At 34.5% G+C, this 25,905-nt stretch overlaps 5 protein-coding genes and 1 pseudogene across 6 annotated transcripts; 5 read left to right on the forward strand and 1 right to left on the reverse strand.

Annotated features, from left to right (window-relative positions):
- Window positions 1-1,960: 1,960 nt before the first annotated feature.
- On the forward strand, window positions 1,961-5,820 carry LOC140988933 (uncharacterized). Of its 2 annotated transcripts, none has more exons than XM_073458034.1 (6): window positions 1,961-2,520; window positions 3,099-3,210; window positions 3,282-3,453; window positions 3,538-3,725; window positions 4,865-5,016; window positions 5,416-5,820. In XM_073458034.1, the coding sequence occupies exons 1-5, from the start codon at window positions 2,084-2,086 to the stop codon at window positions 4,988-4,990; spliced, it is 1,035 nt and encodes a 344-aa protein (XP_073314135.1). In that variant the 5' UTR covers window positions 1,961-2,083; the 3' UTR covers window positions 4,991-5,016; window positions 5,416-5,820. The 2 variants fall into 2 exon arrangements, with proteins under 2 accessions (XP_073314135.1, XP_073314134.1); XM_073458033.1 differs by having other exon boundaries at window positions 1,963-2,520; window positions 5,585-5,820.
- Window positions 5,821-6,623: 803 nt separating this feature from the next.
- Window positions 6,624-9,084, forward strand: LOC140987522 (glycerophosphodiester phosphodiesterase GDPDL3-like; annotated as a pseudogene).
- Window positions 9,085-9,102: 18 nt separating this feature from the next.
- LOC140987521 (uncharacterized) lies at window positions 9,103-10,363 on the forward strand. The gene has a single exon (XM_073456056.1). The coding sequence runs from the start codon at window positions 9,733-9,735 to the stop codon at window positions 10,159-10,161; it is 429 nt and encodes a 142-aa protein (XP_073312157.1). The 5' UTR covers window positions 9,103-9,732; the 3' UTR covers window positions 10,162-10,363.
- A 1,314-nt stretch (window positions 10,364-11,677) lies between these two features.
- Window positions 11,678-16,041, forward strand: LOC140987523 (pirin-like protein). The gene is made up of 7 exons (XM_073456057.1): window positions 11,678-11,989; window positions 12,088-12,137; window positions 12,225-12,263; window positions 12,383-12,411; window positions 12,869-13,035; window positions 13,414-13,650; window positions 15,641-16,041. The coding sequence occupies exons 1-7, from the start codon at window positions 11,796-11,798 to the stop codon at window positions 15,906-15,908; spliced, it is 984 nt and encodes a 327-aa protein (XP_073312158.1). The 5' UTR covers window positions 11,678-11,795; the 3' UTR covers window positions 15,909-16,041.
- A 604-nt stretch (window positions 16,042-16,645) lies between these two features.
- Window positions 16,646-20,181, forward strand: LOC140988768 (putative MO25-like protein At5g47540). Its single transcript, XM_073457840.1, has 11 exons — window positions 16,646-17,146; window positions 17,524-17,685; window positions 17,842-17,960; window positions 18,076-18,150; window positions 18,800-18,893; window positions 18,995-19,054; window positions 19,162-19,230; window positions 19,317-19,415; window positions 19,494-19,538; window positions 19,638-19,740; window positions 19,933-20,181. The coding sequence occupies exons 1-11, from the start codon at window positions 16,871-16,873 to the stop codon at window positions 20,043-20,045; spliced, it is 1,215 nt and encodes a 404-aa protein (XP_073313941.1). The 5' UTR covers window positions 16,646-16,870; the 3' UTR covers window positions 20,046-20,181.
- A 109-nt stretch (window positions 20,182-20,290) lies between these two features.
- On the reverse strand, window positions 20,291-21,345 carry LOC140988769 (small ribosomal subunit protein eS8-like). Its single transcript, XM_073457841.1, has 2 exons — window positions 21,119-21,345; window positions 20,291-20,909 (listed from the first exon to the last, which is right to left on the reverse strand). The coding sequence occupies exons 1-2, from the start codon at window positions 21,230-21,232 to the stop codon at window positions 20,691-20,693; spliced, it is 333 nt and encodes a 110-aa protein (XP_073313942.1). The 5' UTR covers window positions 21,233-21,345; the 3' UTR covers window positions 20,291-20,690.
- Window positions 21,346-25,905: the final 4,560 nt, after the last annotated feature.

The following is a 25,905-nucleotide window of genomic DNA, read 5'->3' on the forward strand; positions in this document are numbered from 1 at the left end:
AAAAAATCTGAAACACTAATGGTATATTTCAATGAGTATGTCTCTCGTCAGACAGATCGACCAATTCTATATATGAAGTGAAAAATAATATTTTTGACATAAAAAAATATTTTTTTTATACGTCGGATATGATAAAAAAATTCTTCTCATAAAATTGAAATGTGAGATGGTCTCATATCAATTTTGTGTATTTGAATACGGTTGTAAATAGAAATGAAAAGGGCATTCTCAACCTAAGTGCATTCTTCAATATTGGTATGTCCTTCCAATGTCAAATCACTTTTTTTCTTCTTACATTTGTTCCACAGTTGTTTTTGGCGAGAACTAATGTTATTTGATTAATGTAATATTGATATATACTTTACTTCACACTCAAAGAGGAAGATAATAGGTAGCACGAGAAAACCAAACATCCATTCATTTATAATTTGTTTCTAATTACACTTCAAAATCATCTATAATTTAATTTTAATTGAATATATTTTCTGATGTATTTATTTATTTTTTAATTTAGTATACTTATATTATTATTTATTTAAATTTATAATAAAAGATATATTTCAAACTATAATAATATCTACACATATGTGTGTAATGTGCTTCTATTGTAAATAGAAGGAGAGTCCCACTTACTCTTTCTCGTTCCAAACTACTATAAATCATGCATTCTCGATTACATTTTGAAAATTCATATTTTCGTTGCTTGAATTGTGTTTGTGTTTTGTTGAATTCTTGGCATATTTTGATTCAAACCAATTCTAGGATCGTTTCATAACAAGTTGAAATGATTAATAAAAATTAGATTTATAAACAAATTTGTACAACAATTCTTACAAACACAAAAAATTCCTTACAAAAATTTTATTTATCAATATCTCATGATAAATTCAATGCAAAATCTAACGAGAATAGAAAAATCTCACAATATAAGAACAAAAGTTCACGATATAATTGTTGTAAATATCTTTGTAGTTGTACTTTTAGCATTATATCATGTCAATATAAATAAAATAGTTCTATAGAAGGATAATATTTTCAACTCCACCTTAATACTTGGTTTATTATTATTGGAATCTAAATTATTTGTTACTTAAAATACCAAGATTATGTAAATTTAATTTCTTATTCGTACAGATGATATTTATTCTATTTCAAAATTTTATTTTTATTTTTAGTTTTTTTCACCAACAAATTTTATTCCTCTATTTTAAATTAATTCAATTAAAAATTTTATTCTTATATAAAATAAATTTATTTCAGGTTTTCATCCAAACAACAAGGGATGGATCACCACCATTTAGGAAAGCATCCCAAAGACTAGCAGTCTTAAATATGTATTTAGAACCATAAAATTACATCGAGGCAAAGACAACATATTTTTTCCACAAACAAAAGAAATAAAAGAAAGAAATGTTGTCATGATATACATGTTTAAAATAACGTTGAGAGTTCAATAATTGCTCATGTTAAGATAATAATAGAAGTATGTTGCTCGTGTAGCTGTATAATTTAAAATATTAGAGTTATATTGTTACTACTAGCTATAAATTGGTGAAACGATAACATTTGGTCTTACAAATAATAATAAAATTACATGCAACACTTGATTGAGCCAACATGTCACACAAATTAACGTGATTCGTTTGATTAACGTGGTTTTCAGATTACTGAGTTTAGTCTAATAATTTATTTGTACGAGGATAACGGCTAGATAAAATTTAAAGAATAAAAAATACAAAATGAGTTGGAATCACAAATTATTTGCTTTTTGAATCAGTTCAGATACATGACTCGATCATGGATAATTTATCCTTACCCACTATAAAATGATACTGAATCTGGTAGAATCGATAGGGGCGATTCTGTCACGCAGAATCGATGCACAGCATAACGTGTCAATTTTCCATTGGCTATCATAAACCGTAAGAAACCAAGAGTTGTAATCTTAGGAGAAGGAAGGGTGATTTGGTCATTTCATAGAAAGTGCTTGTCAGGAGAGGACAGTTAATTTCTGTTATATTTTCGTGTGTAGAAAGGGAGCAGCAGCAGCCGCAGCCGCGCCGGAGGGGTGAATTGGTAACTAATGAGTGAGACAGGTGCAGCAGTAACGCCGCCGGAAATGGCTGTAACGGAGCAGAAAATAGCGGAGGCGCTGACGTCCCTCCTCCGTGACGTCAACTCATTCACCTCTCTGAACGGTGTCGTTCAGATGCTGGAGGCGAAATTAGGGGTGGATTTGAGTCAGAAAATCGACTTCATTCGTAGCCAGATCCACCATTTCCTTCTATTACAGTCGCAACCTCATAACCCGCATCAGGACGGTTTTGCCCTTCACCAAACCCCTAAATTTAATCCCGTTTCATCGTCACACTTTGCCCCAAATTTCATCGTTCACCAGTCCACGGTGGATTACGGTTTTGGCTTGCCGCTCCAATCCCCGTCACTTTCCTCGCAGCTCCCGCCACCTACGTCGGTGAAGACAACTAGTGTTCCAACTGCCAACACCTCCGCCAAAGAAAGGTGGTTTTGTTAACTTTTGAAATCATATCTTTAAGAAAAAGAACACATTTTTTGTGAAGATGTTTTCTTGGTAAAGAATTTTGTCTTGCCTTTGTTGGAATTGGCTCCTCTGCTACGCACCAACCACACGGGCGTTTCATCATTTTTCTCCTTCCGTTTCAGGTTTATGTGGTTGTTATTTTTCTTTGTTTGTAGGGCTTCTCTTATAGTCAAGCTGATTTCTTCATAATGATTTCATAAAAAAAACAAAAATTTAGGGTTTGTTTCGTACGTTGAGCGTAATGCTACATAATTGGAAACTGCATCTCCGTGATGCTTTTAACTTGATTCCATAAAGTCTCTGTTCTGTTCTGATCTTACCTAAAAGAAGGGTTTTTTAGTATGTGAACCGAATTGAACTGCAGAGCTAGGGCATGATATGGTTTAATGTTTACAAACACGCCAATACATGGACTTGTGGACTCCTAGAATCAATGCATTCCAATAATAATTTAATCTTCTTTTGAAATTGCTGATTTTCCGTTCTTTTTATAGCTTTAGAATTAGGAAATATGATGTAATGTATCATGTGTTGGCAGTGTTCCAGTTGTGCGAAAAAGAAGAGGTGGTCCAGGTGGCTTGAACAAACTGTGCGGTGTTTCTCCCGAGCTTCAAGTAATTGTTGGACAACCTACCTTGCCAAGGACTGAGGTTTTTTTTTTGCCCTATGTATTTCCATAACAAAATCCATTTTATCCTCCCATAACAGGAGTATTTTGCAGATCGTGAAACAGTTATGGGCTTACATAAGGAAACACAGCCTTCAAGATCCCAACAACAAAAGGAAGATAATTTGCAACGACGATCTCCGTTTGGTGTTTGATACGGATTGTACTGACATGTTCAAGATGAATAAATTGCTAGCTAAGCATATTATACCGCTTGAGCCAACAAGTATGGATCTGATTGGCAATTGGTTTTGTGTTTTCATTTTGGCCGCTTTAATTGTGATAGTATATGATTTTGTTACTTTTACAGAACAGAAAACACAACATAGTAAGATACCCAAGGCTGATGTGGAATCTGGGAGTAAAAGTGATGACCCTGTTCCTATTGTTCTGATATCTGAGGCTCTTGCCAGTTTCTTCGGAACTGATGAGCGGGAGATGTCACAAGCAGAAGTATTAAGGCAGATGTGGGAGTACATAAAGCTTAACCAACTCGAAGTACGTAGCAAGATAAAGTGATATCGTTTGTTTCTCTTTTGCTTTATCATTGGATTTGTCATCATGGTTTTTTCTTGTTATGGTAATTGAAATGCAATTTAGAATGATGTTCAGATAAATTATAGTGATTATCAATGATGTCTCAAGAGTTAAATTTATATTTGAGTTTAATTTAATGTAATTCAGCTTGCATGCTTGAGAGAGATCTATAGAAACATTCTAACATGTATAAGTTCACAGATGACATGCTGACATGTATAAATTCACAGATGACAAGTGAGAATTCAGAACCCATTTGGTTGAAGAATCTCATAGCTCAAAAGCACCTTTTTAAATAAAAAAAAATATTGTTTGATTACAATAACCGTTTTAAGAAAGCACTTAAAAAAATGTTTTTTTAGAAGTTGAAATTTATGGTTTTAGGCTTTTACGGCTGATTATTTTTAAAATTTATAACAAAAGAACTTTTTAACATTTATCAAAACGCCAAAACCAATTCATTTTTTTTTAATAAAAGCACTTAAAAAGTTGAACTTATTCAAATAGTTTTTTTAAGCTACAACTTTTGTATCCGAACTCACTCTCAGTCTATGATTTATTAGCAGAGTCTTTTTCTGTTAAGCAAGTACTGTAAACGATGTATAATGTGTAAAAAATGTTCACTCTCTCTGTGCATTGATAATTCTCACAAGAGTTATCAATTCTCATTTCCCCCCGTTTTTTTTTTCTTTTTTAAGAAACCTCACCTGGTTTCTTTCCCCAGTTATTGACAATTTCTTCATTCATCAGAAACTTATAACCCTTCCCTTCCTAAGAAGATAGAACTATGATGCACTCATAGATGTATAGCCCGTCATTATTTTTAGCTATGATTTTATGCTTAGCGAGGATGAAGAGTGGGGCAAACTGTTTGAGTGATCTTCTGTTTTCAGAGAGTGGCTATCATTTCTGTGAGTCTTGATAAGTTATAAATCGCTCTCTTTTTCATATCCTTCAAACTGCTAGAATCCTATGAGCTTGGGCCTTTTTTTGGGCACGTGATTTCTTTTGATATTTGCTTACCATTCTTCTTCTTCAGGATTACTAGCAGAGAAGTACTTCTCACTTTTTTTCTTCAAAATGTGTTGTGTTACTCTTAGGATCCTTCAAATGCGATGGTGATCACATGTGATGTAAAATTACAAGGCCTTCTTGGATGTGAAAGCATTTCAGCCCTGGGGATACCTGAGACATTGTCTCGGCTTCACTTATCTAAGAAATCATGATGACTACACTGACTGCTAATTAAAAGGTATTGATTGCATTTGTCACACTCGATTGCTGGTTAATTTATATTATTATCTGTAAAACCAAAAGGAACAGCAAACTGGAAAAATAGTTGCATGCATGATGCATATTCTCCTTTCTATTTGACATTGCTTTGCCATAAACTCTCTATATGCTTTGTCTTCATTCTTCATTTCACGTGTTGTAACTAATTCCTCTTTTTTTCTTCCGAGCATACTTATTCGCATTTGGTTGTGTTCTTTCCCTTCTTCTCTCTTCTCTGTATTTTTTGTCACAAATACCAGGAATTTACTTTTCCTAAACATACAATTTATGCAATGTTGGGATTTTGTCTCAATTAGCGACTAGACTTTTCCCTCTCAATATGCTCCTTCACTGAATGTGCAAAAGTGGTTTCCTGTAGGGTCATTAACTCTGCTCCAAACAAACCCGTATACGTCTGTCTACTCAGCCATTCTCGCACAGAAATGGAATATGCTATTTTCTTGACTGATCGAAAAGATTTTATAATGTTCTTGGTCGACGCATGAAATTCAAGGTTAAATTACTATGGTTTATATTATGATTTGCAGATACATGCTGTTGATTTTAACCAGCGTTGTTAGACATAATCTTAGTCTCAAATATGTAATGCAAAGCTGCTTGGAAGGTTAAATAGCTTCGTCTGTTAGCTGTTTAATTGTGTTTGAAGTTATGGAGTGAAACTAATATTAATCTGCATTTTGTAAATATGCTGACAGTTGGAGATCAGATGTAAAAACAGATTATGGGAGAATTATTATTATTATTATTATTGTTATTACTATTATTATTATTCTAGTTGTGTGAAATTATATTATTTGCTTTACGTATTTTACCATGACGTTTCGAGATGCGTGATTGTACTTTATATGGAATTTGTTGTAGCTTAATTTTACGTTCTCTCATTAATGAGAAGTATTACATTTCACTCGTGGAAAGTTACATTTTCATCCACATTATTGAATATACTTGGTTTTAAAACATACTAAATTTTTTTAAGAGAGTTTTGTCCTAATATACTTATTTTCATAATAAAGTGACATATAACTTAAAAACAAAATGTATAGCAAAATTTAATTCAACATAATTATATTTCATTAAAAAATCCATCATGCATAAAATTATAATTTACATTATAATATAACGTATCTATATACGTTTTGTATCAATGATAACTACTCTAAAAGAAGGGAGATTTGTATGAAAAAACCTTAGTTGTGGAAATCTTTCTTCTTTTTATTTTTATTTTTATTTTTTGAAATTTCCCATACTAAAAATAGAACAAATATCAATCATGGACGTCTGCCTGCTTGCAGCATCTGTAATTAATTATTACTTTCTGTGTTTTGCCAGTGATTCCAATTTGGCTTCTTGTTAATTATGGGAAACACGTACAACATTAGCCACTTCCATTAAAAAATATATACAAGTCAGTATAGTATCGTGGGAATGAAATGAGACGCCATAATTAAATCAAAGTACTTAAAAAGAACGTAGTAAAAATCACATCTACCACTAACAAAGTATATATATTTTTGGAACAAACACTCGGACGCTTGAATTGAAGTTGATATAGATCCCAGAGTTGAAACTGGTTAGACTTTAAAATGTTTGTACTTCATAAATTTTGTCGCAGGCCATTTACTGCAACTTCGAATGAATTGATATTTCTTTCGACAAATTTTATTTATCACATCTCGAACGTATATTGCGCCAATTTCAGCTGAAAACCCAAGCGAGTCACTGGCACCAGCTGCCAACACAAGCCACTTCAGGCAAATCAGCAGCTGTACCTGCACTGCATTCAAAATACAACCCCCTTCCCATTTGTGCAACCTGCGTTCATTTCCAACTGTTAGTTAACCTATAATTTATTAAGCTAAATCTATTTCTATATACAAACCTCATGCAACTCATAAGCCGAAAGGCCCTGTTCTCTTCATCCTTTCCGAACTACAGAACAGACGATTTAGTACTGCTGAATCATTTGAGTTAATGTTAAACTTTGGGAAGTACTAATATTATATTTGATGTTCGGGACAGAGAGACAAGGGATTTTTTCACGGACCCGAAGGTTTGATGGCTCTTCGCCAATTCTTACTGTGGATGAAGTTGTTATACAGGCGAAACCACAAGGATTATGGACAAATATTCAGGTGTAAGAAACAAAGTATTTTTATCTTTCATCATATGTTAGAACTTGAATCCTTGTCTGCTATTATTTTGTGTTCCTTTCATTCCAAATGATCATGCAGTACGATGGATTTTTCAGTCAACATAATCTGAGTATGGAGAGTTTCGTTATTTCTGTATCCGAATGTCTGCTGGTTAACTACGTGTCCTTACCTGAAGTTGGCTTCCTTTGAAGTATTGTTAAACGATTCAGGACCGACCTTACCAAGCTCGTATTTTGGTTTCTAGAAGCAGATGTCGTGGAACCTTCGACTAACCAAACATACGGTTCACTTTTGAATAACCTTACATTTATCAGAACATTTGTCGCTGGAATTGTTGTTCTAAAATCTTACATATGGCCTGTAGACAAAGATCTCTATCTGAAAAATCACAGCTCTCTCGTGCTAGATGCTCATAAAGTTTGTCTGGAAGTTTTTGCAACTGATTTTGCAAATGATGATGCCTCGTTCCCCAATGATTACAGCTATGATCCAGTGGCCTAATATCTCGCTTTTATTGACGACCAGAAATTTTCTGTCGATGGAGTGGTATCCGATTTCCCATTAACTCCATCCGCAACCATTGGCAAGCTTTGGCTTCAATGACTCTTTTGACTTTGATCTCGTCATGGAGATTGTGCATCAAGTACTGTGTATTTGTTTGCTTTCCTGCTTATAATATTTTTCACTATTGCAGATTGCTTCTCACACATGACCAAGAATGAGCAGAAGCAAGGTAGGCGATACTAATTATAGAAACTTGATATCATTCTGTTTCTTTTCACGACTCGTGATTCTTTTCTTCTCCCATTATTCAGTAAAATTTTTTAATTATTTCGTCTGAGGGAGCAAGCGGGGACTATCCCGGCTGTACAGACAAGGCATACATCAAAGCTGTGTCAGATGGCGTAGACGTTCTCGACTATCCAGTCCAAATCACGAGTTCGGGATTCATGAAACGGACAACAAGTAATCCTGAGCTTAATATTGAGTATGAAATATTTGTCTATGATCTCACATGGAGCGAAATTCAGATATTGAAACGTAAATGAAATTTGAAACCTGAACTATGGTAGTGAATGTTTGAAAAGAAATTTTTTAAAATTTTTGGTTACTTGCGTTTTGATATCATTGCAGCTGCTATATCCAAGCCATTTGCTGAATATTTTCTGTTGAGAAATCCGAAAGCCAGAAATGATGGAAACTTGATGTGTTATTTGATTTCTTGGCGTTGCCAAATAATGCTCTCTGTCTCTGGAATCTTGATCAGTGCAGAGGTGGGTCTACCTGCCACAATTTTAACTGAATCTTTAAATGTAAGATTTATCTCTTGAACTAACTTCCGAATTTTCCAGAATGCTGCCTGCCTAGCTGAGAAACAAGGACTGGGAGTAACCCATTCGGTCATGGATGCTTTGAGCAAAGCGGGTTACAACAAGAAACCTCCAAGAAGATTATGATAAAATCTAGTGACAGTGCGGTGCTGTTGAAGTTTAAAAGAAACACTAATTATGAGCTCGTGTACCTAGTAGATGAGGAAGTCAGTGATATCTCGAACTCGACTATTTCGGAAATAAAAGCATTTCGAATCCTATAGTTATCTCCAAAAGATCAGCCTTTCCTTCAGTTGATGGTTTTCTCACAGGCAAAACAACTGTGGTTAAAAAATGTAGCACTTAAATCTCCCGGTTTACTTGCAATTGTTCCAGAACGAGTATGTGTCCCAAGCATGGGACTACTTATCTGATGCATATGTGGAGATTAATAACCATGTCTCCCCTATGAGAATTAATGGTGTCGTCACAGACTTCCCTGCAACAGCTGCCAGATACAGAAGTGCACATGTAAATGCCTTTGTTCGCCATTCGCATATTTGAGTTACGTTTTTACTTTTATCATGTACGCAGCCAACGTTTGGGATATGAAAATGTGCCCAAATACATGGCTCGTGTTCCTCCTGTTGGGCTTTTCCCGCTAATGGAGTCTCTGCCGCCGGCTGAGCCTCCAATCCCAATTCTGAATGATAGTGATGCGGTTGAGCCTCCTCTACCACCAGTCAGGTTGAGGCCAACAATTGCGGACACTGGAATGGGGTCACCAGCGGCAAGGCCAACTCATACAAATGCGGGGGAGCCTACACTCGTTGCTAGCACGTACTGCATCAGAATTGCGATTCTTGCTGCTCTTGTCCTATTTGTTTGATGGGACTGTCATGTTACTATATATTTTAACAATTGTTGCATGATACATATATGTGCTATTTTTAGTATTGTATAGTCTTTATTTCGTGTTTTAAATCTAGGGAGACGAACAAATCAAAGTGAAACTTGGCCATCTTCATTGCCATTATCAACGACCACAAGTTAGAAGACAAATGGCCATTGTTGTTATCGCCATTTCTTCTTAATAATCGTCCCAATCTAATCCCTTTATATACATGCATCTCGAAATTCATCTTCAAATCAATAATTTTCAGCGTTTAGAGTAAATATCCTTCGTTTCATATTCCCAACATTCATTAAGCAATGGCTTCACTAGCATCAACTCTCCCAGCCACCACCAACCTCCGCCGTCTTTCCCACTCATCTAAACCCACCATCGCCGCTTTTCGCAGCACCCCAAGAGCTACAGTGATGAGGCTCGTGAACCAAATCCCATCAACCAAATCAACTGGCTGCCTCAAAAGAAGTACAATTTCATGCGCCGTAGCGCAACCTGAAACCCTCCAGATCGTCCAGAGCACGATCGCGAAGCAACTGCAGGTGGAGGAGGGGACGGTGACGCCACAGACGAAATTCGCCGACCTGGGTGCTGATTCATTGGACACGGTGGAGATCATGATGGCTCTCGAGGAGCAATTCAACGTTTCGATCGGAGAAGGTGGAGCGGAGAACATCGCCACCGTCCAAGATGCTGCGGATTTGATCGAGAAAGTGAAGGCACCTGCAGCTTAAAGATTGAAAATCAATCATATCAAAACAAACTAAAACTGGTGTTCTCTCTTACCGTTGAGTTGACCAATTGAGGCAGAAAGAATTACGTTTTGTTCGTTTTTTGTTTTTTTTTTACAACAAACAATTTAAATAATAACGTCTTTTTAAGGGTTTTCGATATATTAGTTTAAATAAAGTTTCGGTGGAAAAATGAAAAACATATAATGGGGAAAATAAGAATGTGATATTTGTTTTTTTATTTTTAAAAATCATTTTCTTATTTTTCATCATAAAATCAAATATTACTATTTTATTCTATTTTCTTAGAATATATGTTATCTAAGTATTTTTGAGGTGCCGAACCTGTGTTATTGTTGGGGTGTTTAGTGTTAAAGAGAGTGAGGCCATGGGATCTTGAAACATTATCTTGGGTTCGAAGACTGGGGTTGAAGAAAGTGTATTTTGAAATGGATGCAAAGGTGGTGGTGGTGACGATTAAATCTTCTGACGTTAGTATTTCAGAATATGGGTCTATCGTGCAAAGATGTAAAGATATATTTAGATGTGAGCACGAGTTTTCAATTAGTTTTATTCGACGACAAGCGAACGAGTGTGCTCATGTTTTATCAAAAACCTCTTGTTCTTATGCTAGTCTAATGGTTTGGAGTGAACCTTCGGATTGTGTTACTTCTTTTTTTAAGTGATTATTGTAATAATCAATCCCATTATTAATAAAATCTCTTGTTTAGCTTCAAAAAAATAAATAAATAAAAGTATCGACTTATCCAAACTGAATCATTATTCTAAATCCCAATTTAAATTAATTGTCAAATTTGGGAGCAATAAATTCTCTTACTGAAAGATTGATTAAAGAGACCAATGCAAATTGATCTTGTCGGAGATTGTGTTTGAAATATGATGTTGTACTGATTAATTATTATAATTATAATTATAATAACATAAATATTCAACTACTCGAACACATTAAATAAATAAATAATTATATTTATTTCCCTCATGCTTTAGTAATAATGACGTCACGCGAAGCTTCTTTTCTCACGTTGTCTTCTACTTAATAATATGGTCATTGTTTAGGCTTCGTTTGTCGTTGACGTCTCAGTCCCATTATGTGAGTTTGATTGGGACAGCTCAGTGAGTGATCATTGTTGGTAGGCACCCATTTCAGTTTTATGGATCCAAATTCCAAACACTTGGTCGTTGTTGGTGAGTGACAAAAACATTTTCAATGCGAATGTCTTAGTCCAAAGGTTTACTCAAAGTTCATTGAATGATAGTAACCGCAGATGTTTACGTAATAAATTTTTTTTATTATGTACGGTAGATCCTATAAAAATCGCATCAAACCACGTCCAATTCCAATATAACATAAACATAAAATCCATAAATCGAATGATACATGCTTGCATATGACTAAAGAATGTATTTTTTATTTAAGTGAATATCACAGTAAATTGGCAATTGACATCAGAATGGCGTCATGCTGATGCTGATGCTGATGTAGCCAGAAGGTAATAAACAGAACGAGTCCCTGGATCTCAAGGAACCTGGCGCGCGGGACCTACCGAGAAACTCAAATTCTGAAAAGGATTTCAAGTTTCCTCATATCCCCGCTATATAAACTAGAAACAGAGCATATGCAAGAATCCATAAAATCCCAAAATCCACCCCCTATGTTTGTTATACAAACAAAAGATTATTTGGAGGGAAAAAAGAAAAAAGATACAGACATGTCAAACGTCGTGAGGCAGCCTCGGTCACTGGTCAGAAAGCTCCACGCCAGACCTCAACAAGAAGGTGTCGGGGCTACTGTAAGAAGAAGCATCGGAAGGTCAGAAATTGTTTGGTTTTGAGGAAAAGATTCGAAGAATTTATGTGGGACTTTCCCAGAAATAAGATTTGTTTCTGTTTCTGTTTCTTAATTCTCAGGTCTGAACTGAAATATTTTGATCCCTTTCTTGTTTTGGATGAGTTCTCAGGTCCTCCTCTATTAAGGTTAAATTGTTGAAGATTAATTCTTGGTCTAATATTGATGAATGTTATGTGTTGGCTTGATTATCTTACAGTCACTGCTCCGGCTGGATTCCCTGATCACCCACACAGAGGTTTTACTACAAGTCGTTTCATTACGATCTTAAACTAGTGCACTCTTACAAATCCCGAGTTCGGAGTCAATTCATGTTAAGTAATGATCATTTGTATTGTATTTTTACCATTGTGACAGGATTCGAGACTGTCACCTACATGCTTCAGGTAATAGCTACGTTGCTTTTCTTCTTTGTATATATCGGTAATTAGAAGATAGAAAATTCGAATATATCTGACGAATCTTGATCTTTAACTGTGATTCTGAACATTTGGACTAGCTGAATTCTTGGTCATGTACAACTTGTGCTCAAGTAGATGTGATTGTGCAGCTTCAAGAAAACAACATAAAGTATTCATTTGTTTCATGAGATCACTTGTAATATTACTAGTTAAACAGGCTGTGATCGTGTCCTTATCGATTATTCTGACAATGAAAGGATCAAGTTTCTAATGATTATAAGTAAAAGAAGATCCCATAAAAAAAGCAAGAAAATGGTTCCAATGTAGTGTATACAATACTAAGAGGATTTTCATTCATCATTTTTTTTTTATAAAAATATAAGCGGCATACCAAATTTAAAATGAATAAAATATTTATTTATTTATTTTTATGGGTTTACAGGGACCGGTGATACACGAAGATTTTGAAGGACACGAAGGGATAATAAAAGCTGGAGACTTGCAGTGGATGACTGCAGGGAGGGGAATTGTCCATTCAGAAATGCCTGTACCTGAGGGCACTCAAAAGGGTTTACAGTTGTGGATTAATCTCTCTTCCAAGTATAAAATGTGAGTGGCCCTCCACTCCCCATAATTACACAAACCACTCATATAATATATATAGATTAATGGAGGATAATTTCTTGAAAATGATACCTCTTAATTTGTAGTCTAAAAATTCACTAATTAATTCGTATTTGAATTAATTAAGTTGTTTTAGATATTGGTTAAAGTGGATATTGATGATGGGTTTTGTCTCTTGGCAAAAGATCCTGATTTATTCCGAAATTTTTTCATAGTCCGTGATTGATAAAGGCCACCACAATCGATTTACTTTCACAAAGTATGCTCAAACGTTGACCTTTTTGTACGAGTGGGACTTGAAAAATATCCGATCATTGTTTCCTTCAATTCGGTTTTTTTGTTTGTTTGTTGCGTAATCTACAGGTCTGAGCCACGTTTCCAAGAAATGAACAAAGAGGATGTTTCTGAAACAACAAAAGATGGTGTCAATGTCAGAGTTATAGCTGGAGAGGCATTAGGAGTCCAGTCTCCAATATACACTATGACCCCTACAATATATCTGGATTTCACCCTCAATCCCGGGGCCCGAATTCGACAACCCATACCTTATTCTTGGAATGCATTTGTGTACATTTTGGAGGGTGAGGGTGTGGGATCTCGGTTTTCTACGTGCCCAAACGCAGCGGAAGTTTAAAATTTTTTTATTTTATTTTGAAAACAAAATAATTCTTTTGGACACTCGTATGATTTTCAGGAATTAAACATGCATAGGATGTTTAAAGAATTATACCTTTGTGAATTAAATCACTGGACTCCAACTAATCCGGTATAAACGGATTAGCTCTTGTTGATTCCCTACGAACTTTCTTCGATGAAATCCTCCTATCAAGTCCACGACTGGATGGTATGTTCCTCTTCCAAATTGCACTAGAAAATTTGGAAGAGATTTTACGTTGGAGACTAAAACGAGAGGCGGCTCAACCTTGGAAAGAAAAACCAAAGAGGCCAATTTTTTTTTTTTTTTGAAAGTGGGAGACGTAAATCATGTGGTGGGGTGGGCTAGGGTTTTGTAATCAACATGTATTATTTATAATTAAATAATAGCCTAATGACATAATTAACATTAATGGGCTTGATTTAATTAATTGGGCTAGTCCAACTAGTTTAATTAATTTAATCAAGGCCTATTAAAACTTTAATTATTTATTATGATGGACTTGTACTCTTACAAGCCCATTAAACATACCCACCTTATTTAATTTATTAATAAATAAACTCAACTTTTGAGCTTAATAAATTAAATACATTATAAATTCAACATTTGAATTTATTATTTAAATTATAAATTCAACTCATTGAATTTTTATCACTTCCAAAATTTAATATTTAATAAACCCAACATTTGAGTTTAATAAATCATATTCTCAAATTTTATAAATTCAACTACTTGAATTTATTCTCTCAAAATTTAATTATCATAAATTCAACTCCTTGAATTTACTATATAATATAAATTCAACTTCTTGAATTTATTCTCTCAACGGGAACAAACAATCCAGTACTTGTGTGACCCTCAATGGTTCAGGGATACAGCTAGCCGTGGGTTCACAACTCTTTGTGATTCAGGACATAATCCTTTATTCGGGCTTACCCTAGTTAGCCCCATTCTTTTCATCAACACCTTGATTAAGAATGTCAGAACTCATTTCTGATTGCACCCATCGGATCATGGTAAGAGCGTCTAGTAGCATCGCCCCATGATCCCCTAGGTATCACTGATAGTGCCTGCAAGAACCAGTCGATTATGATTAACGTACAGTACGGTCCCTTCATCTCATATATCCCGATCGAATCTGCAACCATTGGTTCATCGAGGGTTGCATATTAATTCGATAACTATGTGATAACTATAATAGTGGCATCGCGTGTACTATTGGAGAACTCCTTCTTCAATGTACATCTCATACTCTGGCCAGAGATTCCATGCACTATTATTACATTAGATCACATAGGATATCCACACCTATAGGTGAGCGGTGAATCCCCGACTACAATGCACTGGCTCCTATATGTGTCGCAACTATACCCAACCTCGCCACCTGATGACTCTCCTGGAGTCGGTAAACGAGTCAAAGCACAGCCCTAGCATATAGAGCCTCAGTGTTGTCCCGGGTCGTAAGGACTAATGGTGTACAATCATAACCACGGACTTATCCTCTCGATGAATGATAACCACTTGGAAAGTCCGAGGGAGGGTTGTTCGGTATAATCATCATATGACTACCCATCTGTATGTTTGGACATCTCTATGCCCTTACCAAGAAACGCAGTACACAACATCACAGATGCTAGTCTCGAGCTCAAGCGACCTTTATCCACGTTTTAGGCGGCTGAATCGACTAGGAACGAATTTAGATCATACAGTGTTTACAAATGAGTTTCAACATCGAATTACGATTCATTTGTATTAAAGTATAATCAAGGTCTTTATCTATGTTTGAAATCATGGGTATACAGATAAAGAAATAACAAACCATGAAATAATGAATTATATTAAAATAAAGATTGTTCTTTACAACCGAGTCAATAAAATCCCTAGTCAACAGTTGACTTGCAGGGCATCTACTCTAACAGAGGGTGTGTTCGGAAGTTCGCGATCTTCTCCCGTGTCGGCTCATAACCTTGTGCTTCTAGGCTCGGGTGATGGCTTGGATGCATGGAACAAATCCACAAGATCCCTTAGGTTTATTCTAGTTGGAGGTGAGCCATTGGAAGAGCCTGTTGTGCAATATGGACCATTTGTGATGAATACTCAAGAACAAATTGACGAAGCTATTGAAGATTTTGAGAATTATACTAATGGATTTGAGAAAGCGAGACATTGGAATTCTAAATCCTCTTCTGGTTTTAGCCATTGATTGTGTAGCTATATTTTTGTGTCATTTCTTTCGAATTAAATAAGTGGATATTGTGGAAGTAAATCACGATGTAATATATTGTTTAATTAAATATTTGATCGTGGAAGTCACTTCAAGTTTGCAAAGAATCTAATTATTTGGCCAACGAAATTTGAGATTTTGATAATAATATAGATATATAAAATTATGAAAATATTATAATGTGGATTCATAAAATTCTAGCTGATATTGCATTTCATGTATGAAAACCCGATCTCAAAGGTGAAAATGTTATTTAGACTCCAAACAACATTTAGATTTTATAGGCGAATGCTTTGGTTTTAATATTTACTTATTTTGTTTCCATTTGACAAAAAAACATTATACATTTTGTTGAAATAATATGTTTTTAACGTTGTGAAGATCCGAAATATTTCAATTATATGGCGAAACCAATTATACAACAAATATCATATAAAATTGTTGATCATCGTCTCCATACAAAGCATGTATGCATATTTTTAAATTTTACTATTCAAATTTCATAATTGTTTTTTTCATTAAATTTAGAATATAGTGTGGAGAAATAGTGTTAATTCAAGAAAACAAACTTTGACCTGGTTTTATGGGAACAAGCGAAAAACCGTACAAAGTACAAAAAATGGAGATATTAATAAAAAGTCCAAGGATTTAGGAAACTACCCGTAAATCAGACAAAGTACACAAAGACACATTATCGTGATTTCCTATGATTTCGGAGTTCCCACAAGAACTCAACCCGACCACAGATATCCGAACATGGAGTCTCTCATTCTCGCATTGACCATTTCCATGTAATGTAATAATAACAGCCACAAACCCCATAACCAAAACTTTTTTCAATCCCATTTTATTTACTTTTTCTTATTCAATCTCGACACCGAACAGCACATGAGACTCGATCAGCATCCATTAACCTTGACAGGTTCTTTGTAAAATCAATCATGCCGGCGGAATCTCATTCCCTCTCAGCGGGGAAAGAGATTTCTGTCGCTGCGAACAAGGAGAGGAAGAAAGATGGCAAGCCTATGAAGAGGTCGGGTTCTTCTTTGAATTTTAAGAAGCTTGTTCCCAAGATTCTGCGCAGCGCTTCCATGAAGAATCTGTTCAAATCCAAGAAACCTCGGACTCCTGTCGATGTCGTACGTAACACCAGGTCTTTGCTCTTGTATCTCGATTCTGCCACCGATACCGCCGGCAAGCCTAAACGAGATGAAAAGGTTGCTCATTTATTATCCCTTTTTTCCGTATTCATTGTATCTATATTGTTATGTTTTGGCACTGCATGGTGATATTTGTTTGATCCGCTGGTACACGCATGCCTTTTTAAGTACTCTTGCATGGGACTACAATCTTTTTCTAAACATTTCTCTTCTTATTTTCACATTGGAGGGGTGGTTAGTAGTATTTAATTTGTTTTCGTCCTAACAAAAGCTAAAGATCGACGAAAATTCCCAAAAAAGATTCATCCATTTCGGACGTTAGAGTCGAACCGAGTGGCCGTACGTGGATTATCTTTTCCTGCAATAATTTTTCTGGATCTTTGGATTATTTTTGAATTTAAGATACAATATTCAGTAACAACTTCTGATTTCAGTTGGAGCAATTGGATGCTCTTATCAGGGAGATGAAGTCGATTCTATATGGTGTTGATGATTCCGAACCCGTCGCAGAAGCTTGTGCCCAATTGACTCAAGAGTTCTTCAGCGAAGATACCCTTCGGCTCCTCGTTCAGACTCTCCCAAAATTGAACTTTGAAGTACGCAAACTACATACAATATTATTCATCCTGTTCTTTTTTTCTTTTTTGTGCATATTTTTTTTTTTTATTACTCGTTAAGTTATGCAGAATAATATGTTACTGATACCACTTTGGTTCTTGATCAACTTATCGGGGGTTTCATTTTCTTCGTAGACGCGCAAAGACGCAACTCAAGTCGTCGCAAATTTGCAGAGACAGCCGGTTCAGTCGCGGTTGATTGCTTCTGACTACTTGGAAGCCAATCTTGATCTTATGGATCAGCTGATAATTGGGTGAGCTACCCTTGATTTTGCAGTGATTTTTCGTTCATAATCACATATATTTGAGCAATGTGTTTTGTTCTTAATAGTTACATATCAATGATTAACTCCCTTCCCATTTATGTAGTTATGAGGATCCCGTAAACGCCCTGCATTTTGGAGGAATGTTGAAGGAGTCGATACGACATCAAGTCATCGCCAGGTATCACCTCAAGTGTTAAATCTTTAATGGATGCAAGAAACTCTTGATTTGTTGTTGCACAATATATCGAATGGTACAGTACAGAAAAGTTTTTATCAATAAAACCAACGAGCAATATAGTGAAGAGAAAACAGTAGAGAAACGCTATAAAAGAAGTAAACCAAACCGAGGCCTGTAGCTTGTACAGTTTCCTTAAAACAGATTTGTCCCCTCTTGTATGTGCTTCGAGAATTGCCTTGGACGTCTGTTTCCCAGAATACAACGGAACAACCAGCAGTGATTTAGCACGAAGCACTACTACGACGAACTGAAAACGTACATTTACTTTATCACCGAGATTTAAAGGAGACCAAATGAAAAGCTAACAATATTTAATGCAAGAGAGTGCTTGAAAGAGATAAAATTTTCATGTATTTGAAATGAGGAAATGAACCCCACTATTTATAAGCCTCAAAATGCACACCAAGAGTCATGCAAGATTAATTAACTCAATTAATCTTCCCATTAACTCAAGAATATGAAGTGTCACAACTCTTCAATTAACTCAAGAATGTGGAGAGCCAAAAGACACTCTCACATTCACGAGACATAATTTTTATTCAATCTTTAAATTTACTTTAAATTTCCAATATTTGTATCATCCCTGCAGATATGTTCTGAAGTCTGAGCATTTGAAGAAGTTTTTCGACTACGTGCAACTTCCGAATTTCGATGTTGCTTCAGATGCCGCAACAACCTTTAAGGTAGTTGCATGCACATTGTGAAAGTCCTAGATTTATGTATTTTCCGAGAATAAGATGTCTAATAACCTAGCTACTCATATGGTTTCTGCAATATATTGCAGGAGCTTCTTACAAGGCACAAGTCAACAGTTTCAGAATTTCTAGCCATAAACTCCCGCTGGGTACGTTCTTTCCTCAGCATGCAACATAAAAAGACATGATTTTTTTTTTCCTAAAAAGAAAACATTCCGAGCAGTTTTGATGTTTTCATTTATGTGTATTCCTGCAGTTTTTCGCTGAATTCAATTCTAAGTTGCTGGAATCCACAAATTACATGACAAGAAGATACGCAATCAAGGTACAAATTTTGGATTCCTAACGGGTCATGCCTGATGTTTTTGTCTGAAATCATTGATGATGATTTTCCAGTACTCCTTTTTTCAGCTCCTGGGACATATTTTGTTGGATCGTTCGAACTCTAACGTGATGATACGTTATGTCAGCTCGAAAGATAACATGAGAGTCCTAATGAATCTTTTGAGGGTAAAACCATTTCTAGGATCACTTACCAGCAGACTCGATCACAATATTATGTAAATAAGCGAAAATTTGATGCTGCAGGAATCACAGAAGAACATACAGATTGATGCCTTCCATGTTTTCAAGGTATATTCGCTTTAAAAACATGAAACCATTTGCCAAAATTATATGAAACTTGCCATTTCTGATCCATTTATAGCTCTTACACATCAGTCCATCTTGCAGCTTTTCGTGGCTAACCAGTGCAAACCCGCTGATATTATCAACGTTCTTTGCGCAAACAGAAGTAAGCTTCTACGCTTCTTCGATGGCTTCACCATTGAAAAAGGTAATGAATCACTTGTTTTTTTATTATGGTGGCAAGTAATTTTATGGATTAGATGTAGGATTCAAATTTCTAAGGGCTAAATCTTTCCTACATCGGCTAACATGCATAGATCCTTTGCGGCTTAAACCATTGGATTTACCAGTACATGATATTTATATGGATATATAATCTCATATATAATTTGTCATGCAGAGGATGAGATTTTTGAATCAGACAAAGATCAAGTTATTAAAGAAATCGAAGAACTTCAGCCAACAACACCAATTACGTGTTCTGGGGAATTGTTCAAACCCATTACAGTATGATTAATTAGTGAAATGGTATACATTTCCAGCGATACTATTAAGTTCATTATCATATTGGAGGCGATCGTTGGCTGTTTTTTCCGAATACTTCCCATGAATTTAATAAAATCATTATAAGATATTTTATTACAGGCACTCACCGTGTAATTTAAATACAAATTGCTCCAACGTTATTGCAGTTGATAGGACACTACTGCAAAACTTAGACAGACAACCATGACTGCAGCTAAAAATAACAGCTAGCAAAAAGAAGAAAACAAAACAAAATTCTCGTCAAGAAATCAATCGGTATGAGAACAAAAATGTCGATCTAACTCTAAAAAACTAAGGTAAATCTTTGTTAATAAAAATGCCGAGCCATAACATATCGATAAAAATAAAGTGATGTGCGACTGGAAAATTTTGCGGTCTTGATGCAGATAATTTAGGCCCCACCTGCACCCTTTCCTTTCTTTTTCTGGATTTTCTTCATGTAAAACTCCAATTCCTTGCCCTCCAAAATATACCAATTTAAAAAACATAGAATAAATTGATACACATTAAAACCAATCCATTCACTTAAAAAAAGACTTAATACTGTAGCAATAATGAGTAAGTCTATGTGTGTAAAACAGTGTGAACATGGAAATTAGTCGACTATATGAATCATGTATTCTGGCCAAAAGAGTAAATGGAAAATATGATTATGTACCCATCTGCTCGTCCACACTGCCCAGGACGTGAGGAGATTGCAGCCAACAAACTACCAGTGCTGAATTCTTCCTCAAGATGTGGGTCAATCTTGCGGTCCTCTTGCCGCTTTGCAACTTTTCTCTGAACATGTTTACTCTTCTTTACCTCCTCTGTAGCAGTGGCATCAGCTTCCTAAAGCCACAACCAATAAAACAATAAAAACTTATCAATTGAGTTACAGAGCCACCATTTATTTTCATGACAGTTAATCAAGATATAACAAGAAATGCTGCATAAACTCTTTTTTTCAACTCTGAATTAAAGAAACCTATTCTGAGCAGCTGACATAGAAAAAATAGGCGGTGTTGTCAAAGATCAAAGGAAAAAGAATGCTCATATACCTCTCCTTCCTTCTTCACAGCAGCATTCTTTTTGCGGCCCATGTCAACTCCATAATGCTGGAGATACCACTGCTTAAATGGAGCAGCATCCACGGCACTCTTCACCAAAGTCATTGTCCTAACCAACTCATTGTTTGATGCATTCTAAACAACATTCAAAATAAGCGTCTTTCGGGTCACAGCTTCACTACCCCAAGAGTAGTTTCCTGTAAGCAGCCTCAAAGCACGCCATTTCATATTACCTCCTCGAACTCTCACTCTACGCACTATCTTAGTCCCAGTTTCTAACATCTTTGTGTTTGCTGGTTGTCGTCCCAGCTCATACCGAATAGCAGGTGATAGATTAAACCAAATCAAGTAGTAATTGCATTGATCTACGCCATAATTCAGTAGTAAGACATCTCCTTTGCCAGCTTAAAGCATAGAGCAATCACTATTTTATTAATTTCTAATGTACAACGATTAACACTGGGAAAATGAAGAAAACGGGACTGTTAGAAGTGTTTATTGTAAAAAAAAAAAAGTGAATGTAATTTACTTTTTTATCCTTATTTAAAATTTGTTTAAAAACTAAATTTTTTTCATTAGTGTATTTAAATTTTTATTTTATATATAATAAAATTTATAATTTAATTAAATAAAAAACTTACACATCCCAATCCACCCAATTCATATCTCACTTCATTCATTCCCAATCTTCACAAAATATCTTCTTCTTCTCAACCCTCTTCACCATCTATTGTAATTTTGTTTGGTTTCTGACTAACAATGAATCTACAAGGTATTCGTCTGCAAGAAATCGAACGAGAGAATCACGTATTGGTAAGAAATCAACATTTTATTGGGTCGAACTCGGCCAATGAATTCGATTGAGATGTTTTTTGTTCACATCTAGATCGACCAACTCGACCCAGAAGAGTGGGTCGAGGTGTGAAGAGCTCGACCCACCTGGGTCGAAGTGTCAAGCTCTTCACACCTGGGTCGAGCTCGATCCAATTTTTTAAATGAACACTATTTAATTTTAAATTTTGACAACTAATAACATTTTTTTTTCAGATTTATTTCCCCACTAAACTTGGAAGGAATCCATTCTTTGAATGTAAGTTAAAGTTAGGATCAAAATACGTTGAGCTTTGTAAGCAGATTGTATCATTTTTGAATGAGAAATAAATAGAATATTTGGTCCAGCATACACAATTCGGTAATTTAATTATATGTGCTAAGGATTATAACAATTAGAATAAATTGTTATGGTTTTTTATGACTAGACAAATTTAAGATAGTGGATGTAATGAATTTTGGATGATATATCGTAAATGACCTTTATGGTTTTCATTGTTAGAGTATTATTTGTCAACGAGGCTAAATTGTTCAAAATTTTATCATGTGAGGAAAATGAATTTAGATGGAGGTATTTTGGCGGAATAGACAGTATAGGTTTGGGGGATTTCATAATTAAAATGAATGAGTACGAGAATGACTTGGAGGAAGAGATAGACGTAGAGAAGTTGAAATTGGCCAATCTTTTCTTCGTAGCAGGTGTATTGGGTAGACAAAGAAGAAATAAAAATGATACAGTGGATTTAGAATGGATTAGATTAGTTAATAACTTTGATAGTTTTATTAACTATCCATGGGATAGAATAACTTTCGAAGAAGTACTTTATGGACTTAGAAAATATCTCAAAAGTAAGTTNATAACTTTCGAAGAAGTACTTTATGGACTTAGAAAATATCTCAAAAATAAGTTCAGAAGCTATGAAAATTTGGTCGCACGCCGTGGGAATGATCCAGATTTTAGTGGGTGCGGTAGCTTCCATATAAGTGGATTTATTCACACGGCGTGCAACCAAATTTTCATAGCTTCTGAACTTATTTTCGAGATCTTTTCTAAGTCCATAAAGTATTTCTTCAAAAGTTATTATATGTCATGGATAGTTAATAAAACTATCAAAGTTATTAACTAATCTAATCCATTATAAATCCACTGTATCATTTTTATTTTTCTTTGTCTACCCAATACACCTGTCACGAACAAAAGACTGGCCAATTTCAACTTCTCAACGTCTTATCTCTTCCCCTAAGTCATTTTCGTACTCATCCATTCTAACGAAATCGCCCAAACCTATACCGTCTCTTCCACCAAAATGTCTCCACTTAAATTCATCTTCCTCAGATATCACGAGATAAAATTTTGAACAATTTAGCCTTGTTAGCAAACAATACTCAAACAATGAAAACCGTAAAGGTCGTTTACAATATATCATCCAAAATTCATTACATCAACTGTCATAAGTTTGTCTATTCATCAAAACCCATAACAAATGATTCGGATTGTTATAATCCTTAGCACAAATAATTAAATTACCGAATTGTGCATGCTGGGCCAAATATTCTATTTCTTTCTCGTTCAAAAATGATACAATCTTCTTATAAATCAACGTGTTTTGATCTTAAAGTTAACTTACAGTCAAAGAATTGATTCTTTCCAAGTTTAGTGGGAAAGTAAATATGCAAAAAAACAAAAATGTTACTAGTTGTCAAAATTTAAAATTAAATAGTATTCATTTAAAAAATTGTGTCGAGGTGGATCGAGCTCTTTGTTTGGGTCGAGTTAGATGGGTCGAGGTGCTGCGTCGAGCTCTTCACACTCGATCCGAGCTCTTCACACCTCGACCCACTCTCCTAGGTCGAGTTGGTCGATCTAGATGCGAACAAAAAACATCTCAATCGAATTCATGGGTCAAGTTTGACCCAGTAAAATTCAAAATAAAAAGTTGATTTCTTACAAATACATGATTCTCGTTCGATTTCTTGCAGACGAATACTTTGTAGACTCATTGTTAGCCAGAAACCAAACAAAAATACAATTGGTGGTAAGGAGAGTTGAGAATAAGATATTTTGTAAAGATTGTGAAGAAATTGAGCGAGATGTGGATTTGGTTGAGTTGGATTGGATCGTGTAAGTTTTTTATTTAATTAAATTATAAATTTTCTTATATATAAAATTAAAATAAAAATTTAAATACAATAATAAAAAAATTAGTTTTTAAACAAATTTTAAAGCAGATAAAAAGATAAATTACATTCACTACTTTTTTTGTTTTTAACAAACATATAGAACAGTCTCGTTTTCATCATTTTTCACACGAATAGGAGTCAGAGAAGCTGAATGTTTGGTCTAAACACGATGGAGATGGATACTGTCAGATTAGCGTCAGCCCCTCGAATACCAAGTGATATCATATTCCACAAAATGCTAAAACACTTGAACATACAAATACCATTCTCCACAAAATAAAAACATGCGTATCATGATAGTTACAAAAACCCACGAAACTTTAGAATTTAGTAGTAAGGATTACTTTCGCTTCTTCCTCCAGGCCTTCTTCTTTCCTCCAGTGGCGCGCCTCTTGTGCATCGAATCCCGTGAAATACCTACGAACAAACAACATTTTCAGCCACTTTTTGCAAGAAAACATCGAAACAACTTCTATTCAATAAGGACACTTTGAGATATATGAAAAATCTGCAGATTCATCTTGTACCCATGATTGCCGGCGGAAGATTCCGAGCACCCAGCTAGGGTTCTAAAAAGAGTAGCGAGTTGGAGCGGAACTAATATACGGGCTAGCCTGGGCCTTAAACCTTAGCGGGGTTTTTTTCAGCCCAATTTCTTAATGATAAATTCTAAGACAGTTAAACTTAATGTTCTCTAGCCCAGCCCATGTTCCAATAAAAAAAGTATATAAAATAGTTTTTTTTTTTTTTTAACTATATAAAATAGTTAATCTTGATGCTTCTTCTCTCCTATTTAAATTATATACTTTTCCAACTTCTAATTTTAACTCTTTTAAAAATTATAGTATACATAAAATATTATAGATTTGTAGTAACTTGTGCTAACTATATTTCTCTTTAAAGTCATACATTTTTTATCCAAATATATTTTACCACATGATACTATTATTTTTAAAATAAAATGTAATAAAATAAAAACTCAATTATTGACTTTGAATTAAAAATATAACTCTAACATACTTATATTTTACACAAAAATATATATAAACATTTAAACATATATGTGTTGTGTGCTAGGATTTGTGCTAGGATTTATTAGAATGAGGTGAAAACTATTTGGTAATGTTAAATTAATTAAAATAATAAAAAAAATATAACGAGAGATTATTTTATCCTTAAGGCATAGTTTGGTATACATGATAGGATAAACGTGTGATATATAATATAAGAATAAGTTAAGAATAAACAAGATGTAAGATATTATATTTAAATGTTTGATATGATTTTAATAAGAGTAATTAAATTTATATATTAAATTGTAATGACAAAATTAACCTTATCAAAATAAATTTTATAATTTCAAAGTTGTTGCTTGAGTTCATATTTTTTTATCTGTTCATGTGCCGACAGTGCTTGCATGATTTATTTACTTTTACCTAATTTTATATATTATATAAAATATGATAATTGAGCACTTGATTTTGTGAGTCAAGTCAAATATCAATTTTTAAGGTTAATCGAGTGATACTAATAATTTTATTGAGATTTATAAAAATCATTTATATAATTATCTCGAGTTCATTTATATAATTATCATATTATATAATATATAAAAATAAATAAAAATATTTATTTGATTTTAATATGAGAGAACGATAGGGTTTAGGATTTTTATATATCGAGGACAATTAACTGATTTGTGATATTTTTTATCATTAAATTAAAATTATCACATCTCATAAAAGGGGATATGTTATCCTTGTATA

Source organism: Primulina huaijiensis, chromosome 11, assembly GCF_012295235.1.
Source record: "Primulina huaijiensis isolate GDHJ02 chromosome 11, ASM1229523v2, whole genome shotgun sequence".
Taxonomy (NCBI): Eukaryota; Viridiplantae; Streptophyta; class Magnoliopsida; order Lamiales; family Gesneriaceae; genus Primulina; species Primulina huaijiensis.